The sequence below is a fragment of the Oncorhynchus mykiss genome, chromosome 8 (assembly GCF_013265735.2).
Source record: "Oncorhynchus mykiss isolate Arlee chromosome 8, USDA_OmykA_1.1, whole genome shotgun sequence".
Taxonomy (NCBI): Eukaryota; Metazoa; Chordata; class Actinopteri; order Salmoniformes; family Salmonidae; genus Oncorhynchus; species Oncorhynchus mykiss.
In genome coordinates this window covers 35,534,081-35,551,791 of record NC_048572.1, presented here as the reverse complement: position 1 = coordinate 35,551,791, position 17,711 = coordinate 35,534,081, and the positions used below count along the sequence as shown (strand labels likewise).

The following is a 17,711-nucleotide window of genomic DNA, read 5'->3' as shown; positions in this document are numbered from 1 at the left end:
ACACTGTGTTTTTGCATTATTTAAACCAAATTGAACATGTTTCATTATTTGAGACGGAATAGATTTGATTTATCATCAAATCCAATTTATTTATATAGCCCTTTGTACATCAGCTGATATCTCAAAGTGCTGTACAGAAACCTAGCCTAAAACCCCAAACAGCAAGCAATGCAGGTGTAGAAGAACGGTGGCTAGGAAAATCTCCCTAGAAAGGCCAGAACCTAGGAAGAAACGTAGAGGAACCAGGCTATGAGGGGTGGCCAGTCCTCTTCTGGCTGTGCCGGGTGGAGATTATAACAGAATGTGGCCAAGATGTTCAAATGTTCATAAATGACCAGCATGGTCAAATAATAATAATCACAGTAGTTGTCGAGGGTGCAGCAAGTCGGCACCTCAGGAGTAAATATCAGTTGGCTTTTCATAGCCGATCATTAAGAGTATCTCTACCACTCCTGCTGTCTCTAGAGAGTTGAAAACAGCATGTCTGGGATAGGTAGCACGTCCGGTGAACAGGTCAGGATTCCATAGCTGCAGGCAGAACAGTTGAAACTGGAGCAGCAGCATGGCCAGGTGGACTGGGGATAGCAAAGAGTCCTCATGCCAGGTAGTCCTGAGGCATGGTCCTAGGGCTCAGGTTCTCCGAGAGAGAGAAAGAGAGAATTAAAGAGAGCATACTTAAATTCACACAGGACACAGGATAAGACAGGAGAAGTACTCCAGATATAACAAACTGACCCTAGCCCCCCGACACATAAACTACTGCAGCATAAATACTGGAGGCTGAGACAGGAGGGGTCAGGAGACAGTGTATTATATTAAGTTAAAATAAGTGTTCATTGTTCATTCAGTATTGTTGTAATTGTCATTTATTACAAATATATAAAAATCGGCCGATTAATCGGTATCAACTTTTTTTTGGTCCTCCAATAATCGGTATCGGTATTGAAAAATCATATGGTGATGATTTCATCATAATCCAATGTATCTGTCAGTTCCACCTCAAAAGACAGCAAACTGAAGTGGTTCAGCCGGGCGCTTGTCATTGATGTGCGAAGATGATTTTTAAAATCTTAGTTGTGTCTCCACACTGCATGATGTCATTGGAAGTGTGACAATGATCCTTAACAGAGTTTATATTAGGGAAAATATCATCAGGGCAGCTGTCAAGTACACTCATTATGGAGGAAAAGTCACTCTTTCCCATGTTCATTTTGCGACTCAACTGCTGAATAAAAACAGTGAATTCAGCATCCTCAATTGATATTGCATAATGATCGCATGTGGTTTGCAGCTGCTCTTTAAGGCCGCAGGTTTGGTAGTCTTTGGAAAAGGAGGCTGCCGCTTGCATGATTTGTATGTGTTTTCTTGAAATATTGAGTTCATCTCAGTAATCTGTCTGTCTAGAATGTTGTTACAAAGTTGCCTCAGGTCACTGTCACTCTTGATGCTGAATGTTTTCCCTAATGAAGTTGACTACACTGTAATCAGCAGTTTCCATAAACCCAACAGCATTTTCTTTAATCATTCTACAATGAATGTATCGGATGCACACATCAATAAGTTCTCGTTTAGATTCCCTTGCATTTCAAAGATGGTACAAAACAATACAAAACTGTTGTTTTTTTCTTTTGTATTGTCTTTTACCAGATCTATATTCTCCTACATAACTTTAACATTTCCACAAACTTCAAAATGTTTCCTTTCAAATGGTACCAAGAATATGCATATACTTGCTACAGGCAGTTAGATTTGGGCATGTCATTTTAGGCGAAAATTGGGGGAAAAAAGCGGATCCTTAGGCCTGTTTTCTATTTCTGAGTCGTACTTTGAGATGAAATTTAAGATTTCTAAAACAATTACCATAGATTGCCTCTTCAGTTTCTCTATGCCCTCTGAGTGGAATATCCTGCTTTGCACACATTAAAACAATATCTATGACCACTTAAACGTGCACTTTTTTCTATAAAATCCATGTTTGCATCACCATGCATTTGGTTCAACACAGTCCCAACGACTTCTAGGCCCATTGGTCGCCTTGTAGGATTCACATATTGCAAGGGCGCGAACATGTAATTTGCTATTCTCGTGTTTGCAGCAAGCATTTCTTGCGAGTTTTCAGTTTTTAAATCCTTCTCATATAAATCTGAATTCGACATTTGTCCCAGGAAAGTGCTTACAGTAAATTATATATTTCGCTTTACTATACTCAATCCACACGAACTGGTCATAACACCTTGAAGAGAAGCTGCATAATTTGCCAGCTTTTGGGAACTTTGCTAGCTTTTGGTTGACAGGCTGGTTCATCAACGGGAGACAAATCTGTCGGTGGACCTACTGCTGGTTCACCGCAGCATCAAGAACGAGAGGAGACCGTGGGGTAGGCAAGCATGCCTGGCTCAACGTGGCATTGGCGGTTGTGATTGCGGTTGTTTCAATCCTGGCGCCACCTGTTAAATGTTTCATTCTGGAAGCTATCTGTAGATTGATCCAAATTATTTTCTGGCACACACTCCTTTTACACACTCCATTTGGTTTACCATTGCTAGAACTACTAAATTACCTTAGCTGGTGAGTCGATTCGAGTAAACTAGCGTGGTAGAGTGTGCTAGTTTATGCGCTACAAAGGTTAGCCATGTGACGTTGCCAGGTTGTTGCGGTAAACCATCGTATGACATTTTTTTTAGGCCTATCACTGGCTGCGCGGCTGCTGTGAACAGCATGTTTTCTTGAGTGGTAGTGGAAGGACCACACAACATCACGTTATTCCAAGTTTACTGCGATATAATGGCTATTATATTCATATTTGCGCACAAAGACGTTTCCACCGGCATTTCTAATATAACTAATTGTACAGATACGAAAACATCTCACCTTAACTAGTGTATTTTGTTTTGTCGACATTTGGAAAGTTTACTGACATTTTGCTGTTTTTATCCGAAATGTGCATTATTCACATAAAAAGGTTTAATAGGATTTCTACAAATGTATTTTGTGCTGACAGGTCTCTGTTAGTATTTCAGTGAGTATACATTACAATAATACAATTTGTGATGTTAGTGCCTAGACTTCTGCTCCCGAGTGGCGCAGCCTCTCCGTGCTAGAGGTGTCATTACAGACCCTGGTTCGATTCCAGGCTGTGTCGCAACCGGTCGTGATTGGGAGTCCCATAGGGCGGTGCACAATTGGCCCCGCGTTGTTAGGGTTTGGCCGGGGTAGGCCGTCATTGTAAATAAGAATATGTTCTTAACTGACCTGCCTAGTTAAATAAAGATAACATAAAAATGATGTAATGATGCACCCTGTTTGACATGGAATAAAGATTTCCATTGAATACTGCTGCTTAAGACACTTATTTGCCTCATCGATGAGCTCTATATATTGTAACTATAACTAAGTATAACAGATTCATGCTCTCTCAAGCATGAATCTGGGAGAAACAAGTTTTGTTGAGAAGTTGTAAATTTACGAGTCAGACACCTTTTAGAGCCACCCTTTGATGAGTGGTTAAGCTTTGTGGTCCCTGAAGTTCTTGATTATATGTTCTTTAGGCCACAGAATAACACATGCGACTGGTAGGTTATATGGATGTTTGCATTTTGTAACTTACATAAACGGAACTTCATAAACAAGCTTTGACAAGGCTTTGCTGTTGTTAAAGTACAGAATTAGACATGGATGTAAATGTTTATCGTAAACATTTGACAACACTAGGTAGTCAGATTACCATGGGGTTTGCAATGTTTTTTTTGGCTACAGAGCTTGCTTTTCTATTCATCAATAGCGGAGTCCTGACCAGGGCACAGAGATTTTCCTAGCAATCCTAAATCTGCTGTCTGGTGGTTATTTTGGTTGTGAAAACCCTTTCATGTGGACATTGTGAACAGTAAAGCGGCAGAGTTTCAAACTTTAAGCAGTAAAACTGGTAATTGGCTGCCTAAGAAATTCCTATGTTTTGACAGACAGACCATGGTACTTGTTGCAAAATCCCAACAATGGAAATATGCTGCTGCTGTGCTGGCACAAAACTAATTACAGTGAGTTTCCCTTGACTGCATTGAACATGCTGAAAATTGGTATTGTGGGTTGATTATTTTGTTTCCTCAGCATGTTCATTCTTTCGGGATTAACCTTTATGGTCTTCATTTACATTGTCAGCAAGATTACCTTAATGTATGGAAAACAACAATCTACATGAGAATTATACAGTTTTCTTTGAGAGGGGGGGGGGGGGGGGGGGGGGGGAGCTCCGACTGAGGAAAAATCTTTTGAAAGGTCAACCAACTCGGAATTCCAAGAGGGAAATTCTGGCATCTTTCTAGAGCTCTAACTGTGCAACCTGAAGATCACCAACGTCTTGATTTTACCTGCTTTTTTTCTTTGAGTTCCCAATTGTTTTGCAGCATGTTTTTTTATATTTGATATTTAAAAAAATATTTTTATTAACAACAAATCAATACAGGAAGTACATGTGGGAACACAAGTATATATAAATAATATACAAAGGACAAAAGGACAATTGGGCTAGGGGGTAAAATATTACATTACACAAGGACCTTTAAGGGACATACATACACTTATTATTCTAACAGCTTTTTTGTTAGAGTATTTAATCGTCTTAAAATACAGTTCAATTTCCTTTTGTAAGGTAAGAAAAGGTGGTGTTTTCTTTGTAAATTTACATTTGTGAATATGAAATTTGTCCGAAAGAATAATGAAATGAATTACATAAAACATGTTCAGCTTATTTCTATCGTAGGCAAAGAATCCAAGCAGTACATCTCTCCACAACAGTGTAAGATTTTCATAAATGTGTTCAATTATAAATCTACTGATGTCTTGTCATAGTTTTCATACATGAATACAATGCCAAAGAAGATGCAACACTGTTTCTGGGTGGTCATTACAAAAGGAGCAATTAGAGTTGATGTTTTCCTTAAACTTCTTCATGTAGTGTATATTTATGAATAATTGTGTTAACAAATAGGTACGTGTGTTGCAACATTGTTGTTTTGCAGCATCAATAGGGCGAAGAGCCATGAGGTCACGTTCATGAGCACAACATTGATGACGTAGGTACACCCTCCAGTTTAGCTGTAGCAGGTGGATGTTGACATGAATAGTAAAATCATTAGCTAGCTAGATATGTATTTTTTCTTATGGCTGTGACGACCTGTATTGCCCGAGAAGAAATGTATATCATTTTGTTTTATTTGCAGTACATTTTGTGGTCTCTTCGGGAAGAAGTCACTGATTAGCCTAGTTAGATAGCTAGCACGTTAGCTGTCAATTGGTAAATCGTGCAACGGCATGGGTCAACTGCTGTCAGAAATGAGCTCAATATAAACTTTTGTGCCTATTTTATTCCAAGCATTTATTTACAGAACATGCCACTATATAGGTAGCAGCTATCGTTTCTTTATTTGCATGCAGTGTAAGTTAGCTAGCTAGCACAAAAATGTGTTAATTAAAGAAATGTAGGCGAGTCGACAAGGCAGGACCATGACATTATCAGAGGTAAACTGGCTTTGGCAGCCTAAACAGTCAAATGCTCCCTCTAAACATGAATCGATTCTCAATTGCGATATGGTTCTAGAAACATAAGATCTGCTTTCATAACACATCAAAAAATAATTTCAAATGCAAAATATACACTACTGTACTCTGTTTTAGTTCAGTTCAGTTACAACACTTCTGGCGTCCTTTCATTACACACAGGCGTTTGGTGGCGCTATAGTTTACTAGAACGGGTCAACAAGCGCTGTAACATGGACATGTGGGAACCCTAACGCTATACATGTGTGTGTCGTAATTCAACAATTTGTTTAATGAAAAATCTTTCTGGATTATAGTAAACTTCCAAAGGTTTCCAAAATCGCATTGGAAACAAGCAATTTTAAAGTGTAGGCAAAGCTTCGGGATTATTGTACACAATCCCATGCAGTCTTCAATGCATCAACTGAGAACCAAAGAGGAAGCCCTCTGGTGAACGGTGGCTAGCAGCTAGCTATCATAGTCTTGGGAATTTGACAGCACTGCACTGGAAATTTGAACAGAGTAGCCTTTTAACAGCCTTTTTTTTAACAGGATCAGTACAGAACTGTTTATATTCTTGACAGCTGCAACGTTGTGGTTTCACTTGCAATACTGTAGGTTTTCGATGGGGTTAGTTTATTTAACATGAGGTTATAACATGTTTATTCACTATTAAAAACCAATAACACATTCCTTTAAACAAGGTCAATCAATCAAATGTATTTTATAAAGCCCTTTTTACATCAGCAGTTGTCAAAAAGTGCTTTACAGATACCCAGCCTAAATCCCCAAAGAGAAAGCAATGCAGACAGAAGCAAAGTGTCTAGAAAAAAAATCCCTAGGAAGCAGGAAACCTAGGAAGAAACCTACAGAGGAACCAGGCCCGGAGGGCTTGCCAGTCCTGTTCTGGCTGTACCGGAACCGTTTTCAGTATACGTGGCCAGATCGTTTTTCAAGATGGACTGCATGGACAGGAGAGAGAGCATTGCATTTCTCACAATAGTCTATAGTATTTGTCACACATATAATAGTTGGTTCTTTTTATTTTATTTGTATTTATTTAACCTTTATTTAACTAGGCAAGTCAGTTAAGAACAAATTTTAATTTACAATGACGGCCTACCCCGGCCAAACCCTAACCCGGACGACGCTGGGCCAATTGTGCACCACCCTATGGGACTCCCAATCACGGCGGGTTGTGATACAGCCTGGAATCAAACCAGGGTCTGTAGTGACGTCTCTAGCACTGAGATGCAGTGCATTTAGACCGCTGAGCCACTCTGGCAAAACAGTTGTAAGGGGAGTACTGTACATTTGTCTAACAATCCTGCTTGGTGGAAGTGTCAACGTCATCCTCCAGAAGGCTCCCTTCTGATTGGTGAATGGCTAGTTAGGGTGTGGTTAAAGTGCATATAACTGTATGCTATTGCTTTGGGGCTCTTCTGTTGGTTGTTGCTTCTAGTTGGGACCTTGTGTTGTCTATCCAGTTAGGTCAGGACTCAGGAGCAGTGTCAATTATCTAGCGTGCTGTTGGCTAAACTAAACTTTCCTCTGCATGACTGCCTCAGTGTCCACTCTCCTATTAGTTGAGTTGACTAAGATACCCTTCAGTCCCTCAGTTTTAGCCTAATCCTCCTGGCCTCGTACCCATCAGAGGGACACTCATCTCCTACTCCTTCCCCAAGAGATGTCTTCCCAGGCTTCTCTCCGACCTGCGGTGGTCCTGTCACTGGTTCTGGTTGTGTGGGCTCTGACAGGGCTGACCCATGCCCAGCCCAAGGCTTCTGTCCTGGACTTCTCAGCCAGCCTGGGTAACCTCCTCCCAAGCCTCAGCCGACCAGCCAACTCCAGCCAGATCTTCTATGGGGTAATGTTTGACGCTGGCAGCACTGGCACACGCATCCACGTCTATACCTTCATACAGAAAGACCCTGGTGAGTAATGCTAAAACTCTACTGGAGAGAGAGGAGGTGTTTAGATGCTCCCTGATGTGTTACCCTGCGCAATATAGTGCTATTGAATTGCCCGTTTACTTCAAGCAAAATTGAATTGGTATATTATTAAATGCTCATCAATAAACATAACACTATGTACATCTTCATAAAACATTGTTCATGTTTGCAAATTGTAAATTAAATGCTTATTGCTCCAAGTGGATTTTGTCATCTCAATTGTATGTTTTTTTTGTTGTTGACGGATCGTTCATGTGTATCTTTTGTCTGACAGAGGAGTTACCAGTGCTGGATAATGAGATGTTCCATTCCATCAAGCCTGGTCTGTCAGCATACGCAGACATGCCTGAAATGGTGAGACAGCAGCGGTTGTAATTGTCGATGCAGCAAGTGGTATTCAAATATTTCAAAAACACTTAAAATGGCTTGAGTCCCTAAAATGCACATCATAATCATCATCTCCACCACCACATTCTCTCCCCAGGGTGGGTACACAGTGAGGCAGCTTCTGAAAGTGGCTAAGAAAACCGTCCCCCGGCTGGAATGGAAGAGAACCCCGCTGGTCTTGAAAGCTACAGCAGGACTCAGGCTGCTGCCCTCAGAGAAAGCCCAGGCTCTACTGGAACAGGTAGGGGTGGGAGCTAGGCCACTCCTAGATCTGATAGGGGGCTGGAGCACTTCTAAATCAGGTATGGCACTGCCATAGGTGTTGACACTGCATTCACCCTTTCTACTGTCATCTCACTGTCTTCCCACTCCACCCCACAGGTGCAGGATGTTTTTAATGAATCTCCCTTCTTCGTCCCAGACGATAGCGTCAGCATAATGAATGGTACAAATGAAGGTAAAGTCTCGTCTACCCATAACCCGTAGTCAACCTCCAGTCAGACCTATTCATCAGCACACCAGAGGCAGGCTTCAGCAGTGCTCGCGTCTTGGTGGCATCAGTCACTGTTCTCCTTCGACAGCTTGCTGTACACTTTCTTAACCCCGATCTGTTATGATGACGCTGTAGAAAAAGAGGGTTGTTGTTGTTAGTCTGTCTTGGTTACATCTCAAAAAGGTGTAATTATGTGGTGAATGGATTTAGTGGTTTACCAAATCTTGTGCGGTGTAATTGATTTGTCAGCATTTTGTCTTAAATGATAGCCCTCTTACACAAACTAATGTCAAACTAATGCTTATGCATGTCAAACAAGGGATTTACTGCACTAAACTGCACTGTCAGATCAGTATTACCCTCACTTGAATTATACTTTTTTGTTCTTGTAGGAATCTTGGCGTGGGTTACTGTGAACTTTTTGACAGGTGAAGCTTGTAACTTTTTGTCATAGTACATATTGTAATGCATTATTGTCACTTTTCAAACAATTTTGTTTAGGCTATTATATTATCAGGTTGTAGGCTCAGCTATAAACAGGTAACTGCCAAAATAATGGAAACACAGTAGAAGAGGGATACAAAGTATGTATATTGAAAACAAGTGCTTCCACACAGGTGTGGTTCCTGAGTTAATTAAGCAATTATCATCTCATCATGCTTAGGGTAATGTATAAAAATTCTGGGCAGGCCATTATTTTTGCTACCATGGTTATGCCACCATATGATGACAATGCCCCCATCCAAAGGGCACGAGTAAACAATTTGCCATGGCATTATCAGCCACCAGTTCTCAACCCAATTGAACACTTATGGGAGGTTCTGGAGCGGCGCCTGAGATGTTTTCCATCACAAACAAAACACTAAATAATGGAATTTCTCGTGGAAGAATGGTGTTGCATCCCTCCAATAGAGTTTTGGACACTTGTAGAATCTATGACAAGGTGCATTGAAGCTGTTCTTGCTCGTGGGGGCCCAACACACTATTAAGACACTTTATGTTGGTGTTTCATTTATTTTGGCAGTTACTTGTATATACACATAAATCAGACAGCTGACTCCCACCGTCTTCAGAGGGAACTTGTCAATAAAGTTGGTTCAAATGTGAAGCATGTTATTTTAGGTCACCTGTATGCTGAGACCAGGAAGACAGTGGGGATTCTGGATCTGGGGGGAGGATCGACTCAAATCACTTTTCTTCCTAAATCCAAGGTTAGTTTCCATTTGTACAAGTTGATTCATTTTCAATATTGTGTTTTTCTATATTGTGTTAACAGTTTTTATTGGAATGGTAATAACATTTATTGATTGATTTTCCTGTGCAGAAAACCATTGGAAGTTCTCCTGATGACTACATTGCCAGAATTGACATGTTCAACTCGACATATGAACTCTACACTCACAGGTATACAATCTATATCCACTGATGCAGCAAGTATAAACAGTAATATTTCTTCGTAACAAATCCGTAAGGTAGGTATTTGTAAAACTGTTTTCCAAGTAAGATTGATTGATTGATTGATTGATTTAATTGACAGCTACCTGGGTAATGGACTGATGGCAGCTAGACTGGCAGCCCTAGGAGCACTGGGGGCAGACGGTACAGGGATGACATATTTTACATATCATCAGCATGTTTTCTTCATTTAGACAAAATAGGTTTCAGAACATGTATTAAATGTTTACTTTGCCATGTTATTCATAGACCCCCATATATTATTTTGTTACTTTACACTCCAGGGTTAGAGTGGAGAGTGTTCAAAAGCTCCTGCCTGCCTAAGAAGTTCAGAGAGGAGTGGAGCTTTGGAGGACTCACCTACATAGTCAGTGGGAAACCTGATGGTGAGAGTCAGCCAACTCACTATATCTGCTAGAAGTACAGTCAAATATGTACCATAGTAGATCAACCTTGGAACACTTCTTTGGATGGTAACACAAAACATAGCATGCTGAGGTACCTATCAATGTGTCCTCTATGCAGGATGGTAAGGTTTACCTGAGTTTGCTCATCGGGGTATTAGGTCTCGGGTGCTGTTGAGCAGTTTGTCACAAATGTGTGTGAAAAGTGCTATACACATGCATTTCATTGATTTATTGAAAACTTGTCATAATAGTATCCTGTTTCTGTCCCTGTCCCAGGTTATGTGGGATACAAGCTGTGTTACCAGGAAGTGCTGAAGGTGGTAAAGGGCATAGTTCACCAGCCCTATGAGTTGAAAGACACCAGTGTGTTCTACGCTTTCTCCTATTACTTTGACCGAGCCGTGGATGCAGGCCTTATTGGTGAGAGGAAGCACACACTATGACTTACACACAATACTTCAACCAAGCAGTGGAATTTTCAGTGAGAGGACACACACACACAGTTAGTATAATTACTCACTGCTAGAATTAGATTTATTCACCTCCTCCCTCTCAACAGGGAAAAAAATACTCATTGCTGAGGTGATTGACTCCAATGTTTTCCCTAGGATTTCTTTCAGCAGCAGTGGCAAAGTTAGAGGGTTGGGGGTTCATGGTAGTGGGAGGGGCCAATGCATGGTTTTAGGGCAAATTTCCTGCAATTCTATACATTTTGCCATTGGGCAGAGGACATTTTACAGTTTTAAAGCTAGTTTCCTGCAATTCTACAGGTTTTGTCCTGAGGCTGAGAGACACATTTCAGTTTGAAATCATATTTTAAAAATATATTGCGCCATTATATTTTCTACATACTATATCTGGTTTTAGTAGTTTAAGTTTACACTTAAAGATTTTACCATCCCCAAATATATATTTTCTTGCATTGGTGGCAACGATTTTGCAGTGGCGTGCTGCTGCTAAATGCACTTACAGTTGAAGTCGGAAGTTTACATACACTTAGGTTGTAGTCATTAAAACTCATTTTTCAACCACTCCACAAATTTCTTGTTAACAAACTATAGTTTCGGCAAGTCGGTTAGGACCTCTACTTTGTGCATGACACAAGTAATTTATCCAACAATTGTTCACTTATAATTCACTGTATCACAATTCCAGTGGGTCAGAAGTTTATGTACACTAAGTTGACTGTGCCTTTTAACAGCTTGTAAAATTCCAGAAAATGAAGTCAATGCTTTAGAAGCTTCTGATAAGCTAATTGACATATTTTGAGTCAATTGGAGGTGTATCTGTGGATGTAGTTCAAGGCCTACCTTCAAACTCATTGCCTCTTTGCTTGACATCATGGGAAAATCAAAAGAATCAGCCAAGACCTCAGAAAAATAATTGTGGACCTCCACAAATCTGGTTCACCCTTGGGAGCAATTTCCAAACGCCTGAAGGTACCACATCTGTACAAACAATAGTACGCAAGTATAAACACCATGGGACCATGCAGCCGTCATACCGCTCACGAACGAGACATGTTCATCTCTAGGAGACAGAACGTACTTAATTAAATCGCAGAACAACAGCAAAGGGCCTTGTGAAGATGCTGGAGGAAAAGGGTACAAAAGTGTCTATATCCACAGTAAAATTTGTCCTGTTGACATAACCTGAAAGGCCGCTCAGCAAGGAAGAAGCCACTACTCCAAAACCACCATAACAAAAGCCAGACTACAGTTTGCAACTGCACATGGGGACAAAGATCACTTTTGTACTTTTTGCAGAAATGTCCTCTGGTCTGATGAAACAAAAATAGAACTGTTTGGCCATAATGACCATTGTTATCTTTGGAGTAAAAAGGGGAAGCTTGCAAGCTGAAGAACACCATCCCAACCGTGAAGCACGGGGGTGGCAGCATCATGTTGTGGGGGTTCTTTGCTGCAGGAGGGACTGGTGCACTTCACAAAATAGATGGCATTATGAGGAGGGACAATTATGTGGATATATTGAAGCAACATCTCAAGACATCAGTGACCCCAAGCATACTTCCGAAGTTGTGGCAAAATGGCTTAAGGATAGCAAAGTCAAGGTATTGGAGTGGCCATCACAAAGCCCTGACCTCAATCCCATAGAAAACTTGTGGGCGGATCTGAAAAAGCGTGTGCCAGCAAGGAGGCCGACAAACCTGACTCAGTTACACCAGCTCTGTCAGGAGGAATGGGCCAAAATTCACCCAACTTATTGTGGGAAGCTTGTGGAAGGCTATCCGAAACATTTGACCCAAGTTAAACAATTTAAAGGCAATGCTACCAAATACTAATTGAGTGTATGTAAACTTCTGACCCACTGGGAATGTGATGAAAGAAATAAAAGCCTAAATAAATCACTCTTTACTATTATTCTGACCTTTCACATTCTTAAAGTGGTGATCTAACTGATCTAAGACAGGGAATTGTTACTGGGATTAAATGTCAGGAATTGTGAGAAACTGAGTTTACATGTATTTGGCTAAGGTGTATGTAAACGTCCGACAAACTGTAGGGGAAACACTGGACTCAGTGGTGCGTTTAAGATGTGGAGTTATTACAGTGGTGTCCTTGGTTGTCGACTCAGTGAGTGAGATGAGAAAGGTTGCAGGCCCAATTGTTAGTATGATGGAGATGTACTGTGTAGCCCTGCTGTCATTATGAATGATAGTGTGATAAGTTTCTTTCTGATGGAAAGGTTAACGACCCCAATCGCTCCTCTCTTTCAGACAGGACCCAAGGAGGAATGCTGGAGGTCAGGGACTTAAAGAAGAGAGCTAAAGAGGGTGAGAACCAGATAAGCCCGAATCATGATATGCATAGCAATGGATTTATCATTACTATTTAGTGAGAGACTTGCTTCTCTGCGCAGTGCACTTCAGACATGCTGTGCATGGCAATGTATTATACCCATATCAGACTTACTGCGCTGTGTACTGGAGAAGTGTCATTGGCTGAAAGTGTCTTCCTCTCCTCTTTCCTTTACTGCACTGATCTGGAAACTGATTTTTGTTTCTTATTCCAGTGTGTAACAAGATGTCTAAGTACCGTCCGATCAACCCCTTCCTGTGTATGGACATGACCTATATCACCTGTCTGCTCAAAGACGGCTTTGGCTTCAAGGAGAACACTGTACTGCAGGTGAGACAGTAAAGCCGTAATGCACAATAGTCCCTTTTGGCAAGTCAGTAAAGCAAAACAACAATTTTTAAAGACAGGATCAGTTCAAATGTTTTATTTATTTAAATAAATACAAAAAATACATGTTGAGTGATTTGGTGTGTGTTGTCTCTCTTCCCTAGCTGACTAAGAAAGTCAACAACGTGGAGACAAGCTGGGCTTTAGGTGCCACGTTCAACCACTTCCAGAACCTAAAGATCCACAGATAGACAAGGAGCCACGGGTCTGGGTGGGCAGGAGGGGAAAACCACTGGATTAGATGGTGCTCAAAAATAAATGGACTGAGGAATTATTGTTGTTTTAAACATAAACAGCCTTTGTTCCTGCCTTGTTGTGGATTGTAATGTCTTAAAAATATGCCTTGCATCTTTGACTTACTATTTGACTATGAAGATTTGACATTTCTGAGATAACATTACAATTGTTACAACTATTTTTGTTACCCAACACCTAAATGGTTGGTCCTATAGTTCAGTAGGTCTGTTGTTTTCATGTGACTGGTTGCTATAGCACAGTGGTCTCATATTATTTACATCTCTATTAAAGCACTGGGGGCTGTCGCTGACTGAAATGCCACTATAGTTGTGTTACTGTATAAAAAGGTGGATATTTTGACCGTCTGTTTAATATCACTTGGGTGTGATCTTTATTTTCATTAAAAAAATAAACTGGTATGAGAGTGTGCTTTGCAAAAAAAAGTGTGTTCAATTGTTCTACATGCAGCCCTCTGTGCATCAAATCTTACTGTGCTTCAGTTCCAATAGCAGCTTGGGAGTTTGGAACTGATTTCAACGTTTCCTTTCCAAGAATGATGGAGGACGGAGCACATTGCTGTGGAGCACATTTAATGTCCTTTTCAAATAGTCTTACGTCAACTATTGACTTGATTCATTTGTGAATCAAGCTAAAAGCAACAGCCTTAATATTGTTTTACAAAACACTGCATGTTGAGCTTACACAATTGATTTAGTACGTTTCAACAATGACAAATCCAGGTAGCTACATGTACTTTCTTTTAATAAAACTCACGATTTGTATATCTGTCTTATTTCTTTGGAAAGTCACCTGATAGTTATTTGTATTTATAAACTACAGAAACATTTCATACTGTCTTTCTCAAAATAAAACCCTTAGTAGCTAATTACAGATATCTACAGGGCTAAAAGTGAAGGATGCATCTATGTACAGAGGGCTTTGCCTCAAATGCCTGAGATTTGCCCAACAGACTTGACTACAACAGGGCCACCACATCCTCTGGGTATGTGTGGCTTGCTGTTGTCATGGTGACCAGGTCATGGGGTTGAGAGAGAACAACCACCGAGTCTGCCGAGCCTAGAAAGGAGGAGGAAAGGAAGAAGAGGATGGAAGGCATTAAATAACTAACATGGTCATAGGCTGTTCCCATGGTTTTGGACAAGAATATAACAGCGTCGCTAACTGTTGGAGAGTATCGGGGTTTTGCATTTGTGACGGGTTGTATGACAAGGTGTGAGAGTGTGTCTACCTTGGGTTCGCAGCATGGCATGGTGGACGTTAATTGGATCAACCCCTGTAGTCATGGTGACCATGGTGTCGACGGGCGACCCGTCGGCCTCCAGTAAACTGCTGTGTGTCAAAGCCTCACCTGTCAATAACACACAGGGGACATACTGTACATTACAGGTATGTTTGTGTGCCATATTGAACATTCCAGATGGTAAACAACGGGCTGGTTCCACACACACACACACACCAAGGCTGCGGCTGAATTAGGTGCGTTTATGCTGGGTTGGAACTGGAAGAAAGAACGCTCGTAACCAGGCTTGGAGACCACTAGCCTAGTTTGTGTGTGTGTGTGTGTGTTACCCGTTTCTCTGCCCTCGTTCCCCTGGGCCTCCTCTCCATGTCTCTTCCTCATGTGAACGTTCCTGCTACCGCTCTGAGAGAACGTCTTCCCACAGATCCCACACTGGTGGGGCTTTTCTCCTGCAACACGATAACACATATCAGTGGTTGCATCTTAAATGGAACTCTATTCAGTGCACTACCTTTGCGCATAAGGCCATAAGGCTCTGGTCAAAAGGAGTGCACTATATAGGGAATAGGGCATCATGAGATACAACCAGTGACACACACTGAAGCTAAAGTTGTGTGTTTGTAGACAGTAGGAACTCGATTTCCACATATTCAGTTGACATATATAAACGAAGCTAACTGTTGTAATTTCACTATATATAGACTGAAAAGCTGAAACTGGCGTGTTGTTCTCACCTGAGTGTACGAGCATGTGTTTGCGTAGACTGGAGTACTCAGCGAAGGACCGACCACAACCATCTGCTTCACACAAGAAGGGCTTCTCCCCTGCAGACAACACACACACACCAATTAATGATCACGTTTCCCACACACACACACGCACGCTTGAAGGCACATACAGTTTTAAGGCTTCTCACCTGTAGACAACACACATTGTTAGCACTGAGGTGGTGTGCCCTAGCAGGAAGACCACTGTGTGCAGCTCACCCTGCACTATCAGCTCCAATGTAAATAACATGAGTAAGTCTACTTCTGATAAGCTTCCCAGTAAAGAATGAAAGACAATCAAGCAACCCAGAAATGTGCTAAAAAAATTGCCCATATTAACATATGTAGCCTAAGAAGCAAGGTCCATGAAGTCAATAACTTGCTTGTTAACAGACGACATTCATATTCTGACTATCTCTGAAACTCACTTAGATAATATCTTTGATGATACAGTGGTAGCAATACATGGTTATAACATCTACCAAAAAGGGGCGATTTTGCAGTACAGGAATCACATTCCTGTAAAGCTTAGAGACGATCTAATGTTAAATAATGTTGAAGTAATATGGTTACAGGTTCATCTGCCTCACCTAAAGCCCATTATTGTGGGAAGCTGCTATAGACCACCAAGTGCTAACAGTCAGTATCTGGATAATATGTGTGAAATGCTTGATAACTAATGCTGCAGAAATTTGCTTGAAAGCAGTATCCAAATCCATAGGATGTAGTGATCACAATATAATAGCCATATCTAGGAATATCAAAGTTCCAAAGGCTGGGCCTAATATAGTGTATAAAGAGGTCATACAATAAGTTTTGTAGTGATTCATATGTTGATGATGTAAAGAATATTTGCTGGTCTGTGGTGTGTAATGAGGAACAACCAGAAGCTGCACTTGACACATGAAATTGCTTATTCCAATCACTAATGAACACACACCCATTAACAAAATGACTGTAAAAACTGTTAAATCGCCTTGGATTGATGAGGAATTTAAAATTGTATGGTTGAGAGGGATTAGGCAAAAGGTATGGCAAATAAGTCTGGCAGCCCAACTGGCAAACGTACTGCAAATTAAGAAATCATGTAACTAAACAAAAATACAAATAAAATATGAAACAAAGATCAATTATATAAAGAATGATAGTAAAAAGCTTTGGGGCACCTTAAATGACATTTTGGGGAAAAAAGCCAACTCGGCTCCATCATTCATTGAATCAGCTGGCTCATTCATCACAAACCCCACTAACAACCCCACCCAACCCCACCAAACTACTTTCATGATTTCTTTCATTGGCAAGATAAGAAAACTTAGGGATGACATGACAGCAACAAATGCTGACACTACATATCCAAGTATATCGGACCAAATTATGAAAAACAAGAATTGTACTTTTGAATTCCGTAAAGTCAGTGTGGAATAGGGGATTTTTTTGATGTTGTCTATCAACAATGAAAAGCCACCGGGGTCTGACAATCTGGATATAAAATTACTGAGGATAATAGCAGACGATATTGCCACATCTTCAGTTTAAGCCTACTAGAAAGTGTGTGCCCTCAGGCCTGGAGGAAAGTGAAAGTTCTTCCACTACCCAATAGTAGTAAAGCCCCATTTACTGGCTCAAATAGCCGACGAATCACCCTGTTACCAACCCTTAGTAAACTTCTGGAAAAAAAGTATATTTGACCAGATACCATTGTATTTCACAGTAAACAAATTGACAACAGACTTTCAGCACACGTATAGGGAAGGACACTCAACAAGCACAGTACTTACATAAATGACTCATGATTGGCTGAGAGAAATTGATGATACAATTACTGTGGGGGCTGTCTTGTTAGACTTGAGTGCAGCTTTTGACATTATCGATGATAGTCTGCTGCTGGAAAAACTTGTGTTATGGCTTTACACCCCCTGCTATAATGTGGATAAAGAGTTACTAGTCTAACAGAACACAGAGGATGTTCTTTAATGGAAGTTGCTCAAACATAATCCAGGTAAAATCAGGAATT

General features: G+C 40.7%; 2 protein-coding genes across 5 annotated transcripts in view; one reads left to right on the top strand and one right to left on the bottom strand.

Moving 5' to 3' along the window:
• Positions 1-4,947: 4,947 nt before the first annotated feature.
• On the top strand, positions 4,948-14,103 carry LOC110529861 (ectonucleoside triphosphate diphosphohydrolase 5). Of its 3 annotated transcripts, none has more exons than XM_021612475.2 (14): positions 4,948-5,514; positions 7,218-7,466; positions 7,759-7,838; positions 7,969-8,112; positions 8,253-8,328; positions 8,757-8,792; positions 9,487-9,575; positions 9,689-9,768; positions 9,902-9,963; positions 10,104-10,205; positions 10,503-10,646; positions 12,964-13,020; positions 13,260-13,375; positions 13,537-14,103. In XM_021612475.2, exons 2-14 carry the CDS (start codon positions 7,220-7,222, stop codon positions 13,621-13,623), a joined length of 1,320 nt encoding a protein of 439 aa, XP_021468150.2. In that variant the 5' UTR covers positions 4,948-5,514; positions 7,218-7,219; the 3' UTR covers positions 13,624-14,103. The 3 variants fall into 3 exon arrangements, with proteins under 3 accessions (XP_021468150.2, XP_021468149.2, XP_021468148.2); XM_021612474.2 differs by having other exon boundaries at positions 7,144-7,466; XM_021612473.2 differs by lacking the exon at positions 4,948-5,514 and having other exon boundaries at positions 6,688-7,466.
• The window catches only part of znf410 (zinc finger protein 410), a 23,404-nt gene continuing 19,147 nt past the window's right edge, over positions 13,455-17,711 (bottom strand). For both annotated transcript variants that reach the window (XM_021612472.2, XM_021612471.2), the window contains 4 exons: positions 15,665-15,754; positions 15,260-15,379; positions 14,919-15,038; positions 13,455-14,746 (listed from right to left, as the gene is read on the bottom strand). In XM_021612472.2, the coding sequence (XP_021468147.1) occupies positions 14,646-14,746; positions 14,919-15,038; positions 15,260-15,379; positions 15,665-15,754 (431 nt within the window). In that variant the 3' untranslated portion in view covers positions 13,455-14,645. The remainder of the gene's footprint in view (positions 14,747-14,918; positions 15,039-15,259; positions 15,380-15,664; positions 15,755-17,711) is intronic.

What these genes read in the sequence shown, in the direction of transcription:
- LOC110529861 (XM_021612475.2), top strand. Translation starts at nt 7,220, where the DNA reads ATGTCTTCCCAGGCTTCTCTCCGACCTGCGGTGGTCCTGTCACTGGTT. An exon ending in AATGAATGGTACAAATGAAG is followed by an intron (nt 8,329 to 8,756) that starts GTAAAGTCTCGT and finishes TTGTTCTTGTAG; the next exon opens with GAATCTTGGCGTGGGTTACT. An exon ending in TACTGTGAACTTTTTGACAG is followed by an intron (nt 8,793 to 9,486) that starts GTGAAGCTTGTA and finishes ATGTTATTTTAG; the next exon opens with GTCACCTGTATGCTGAGACC.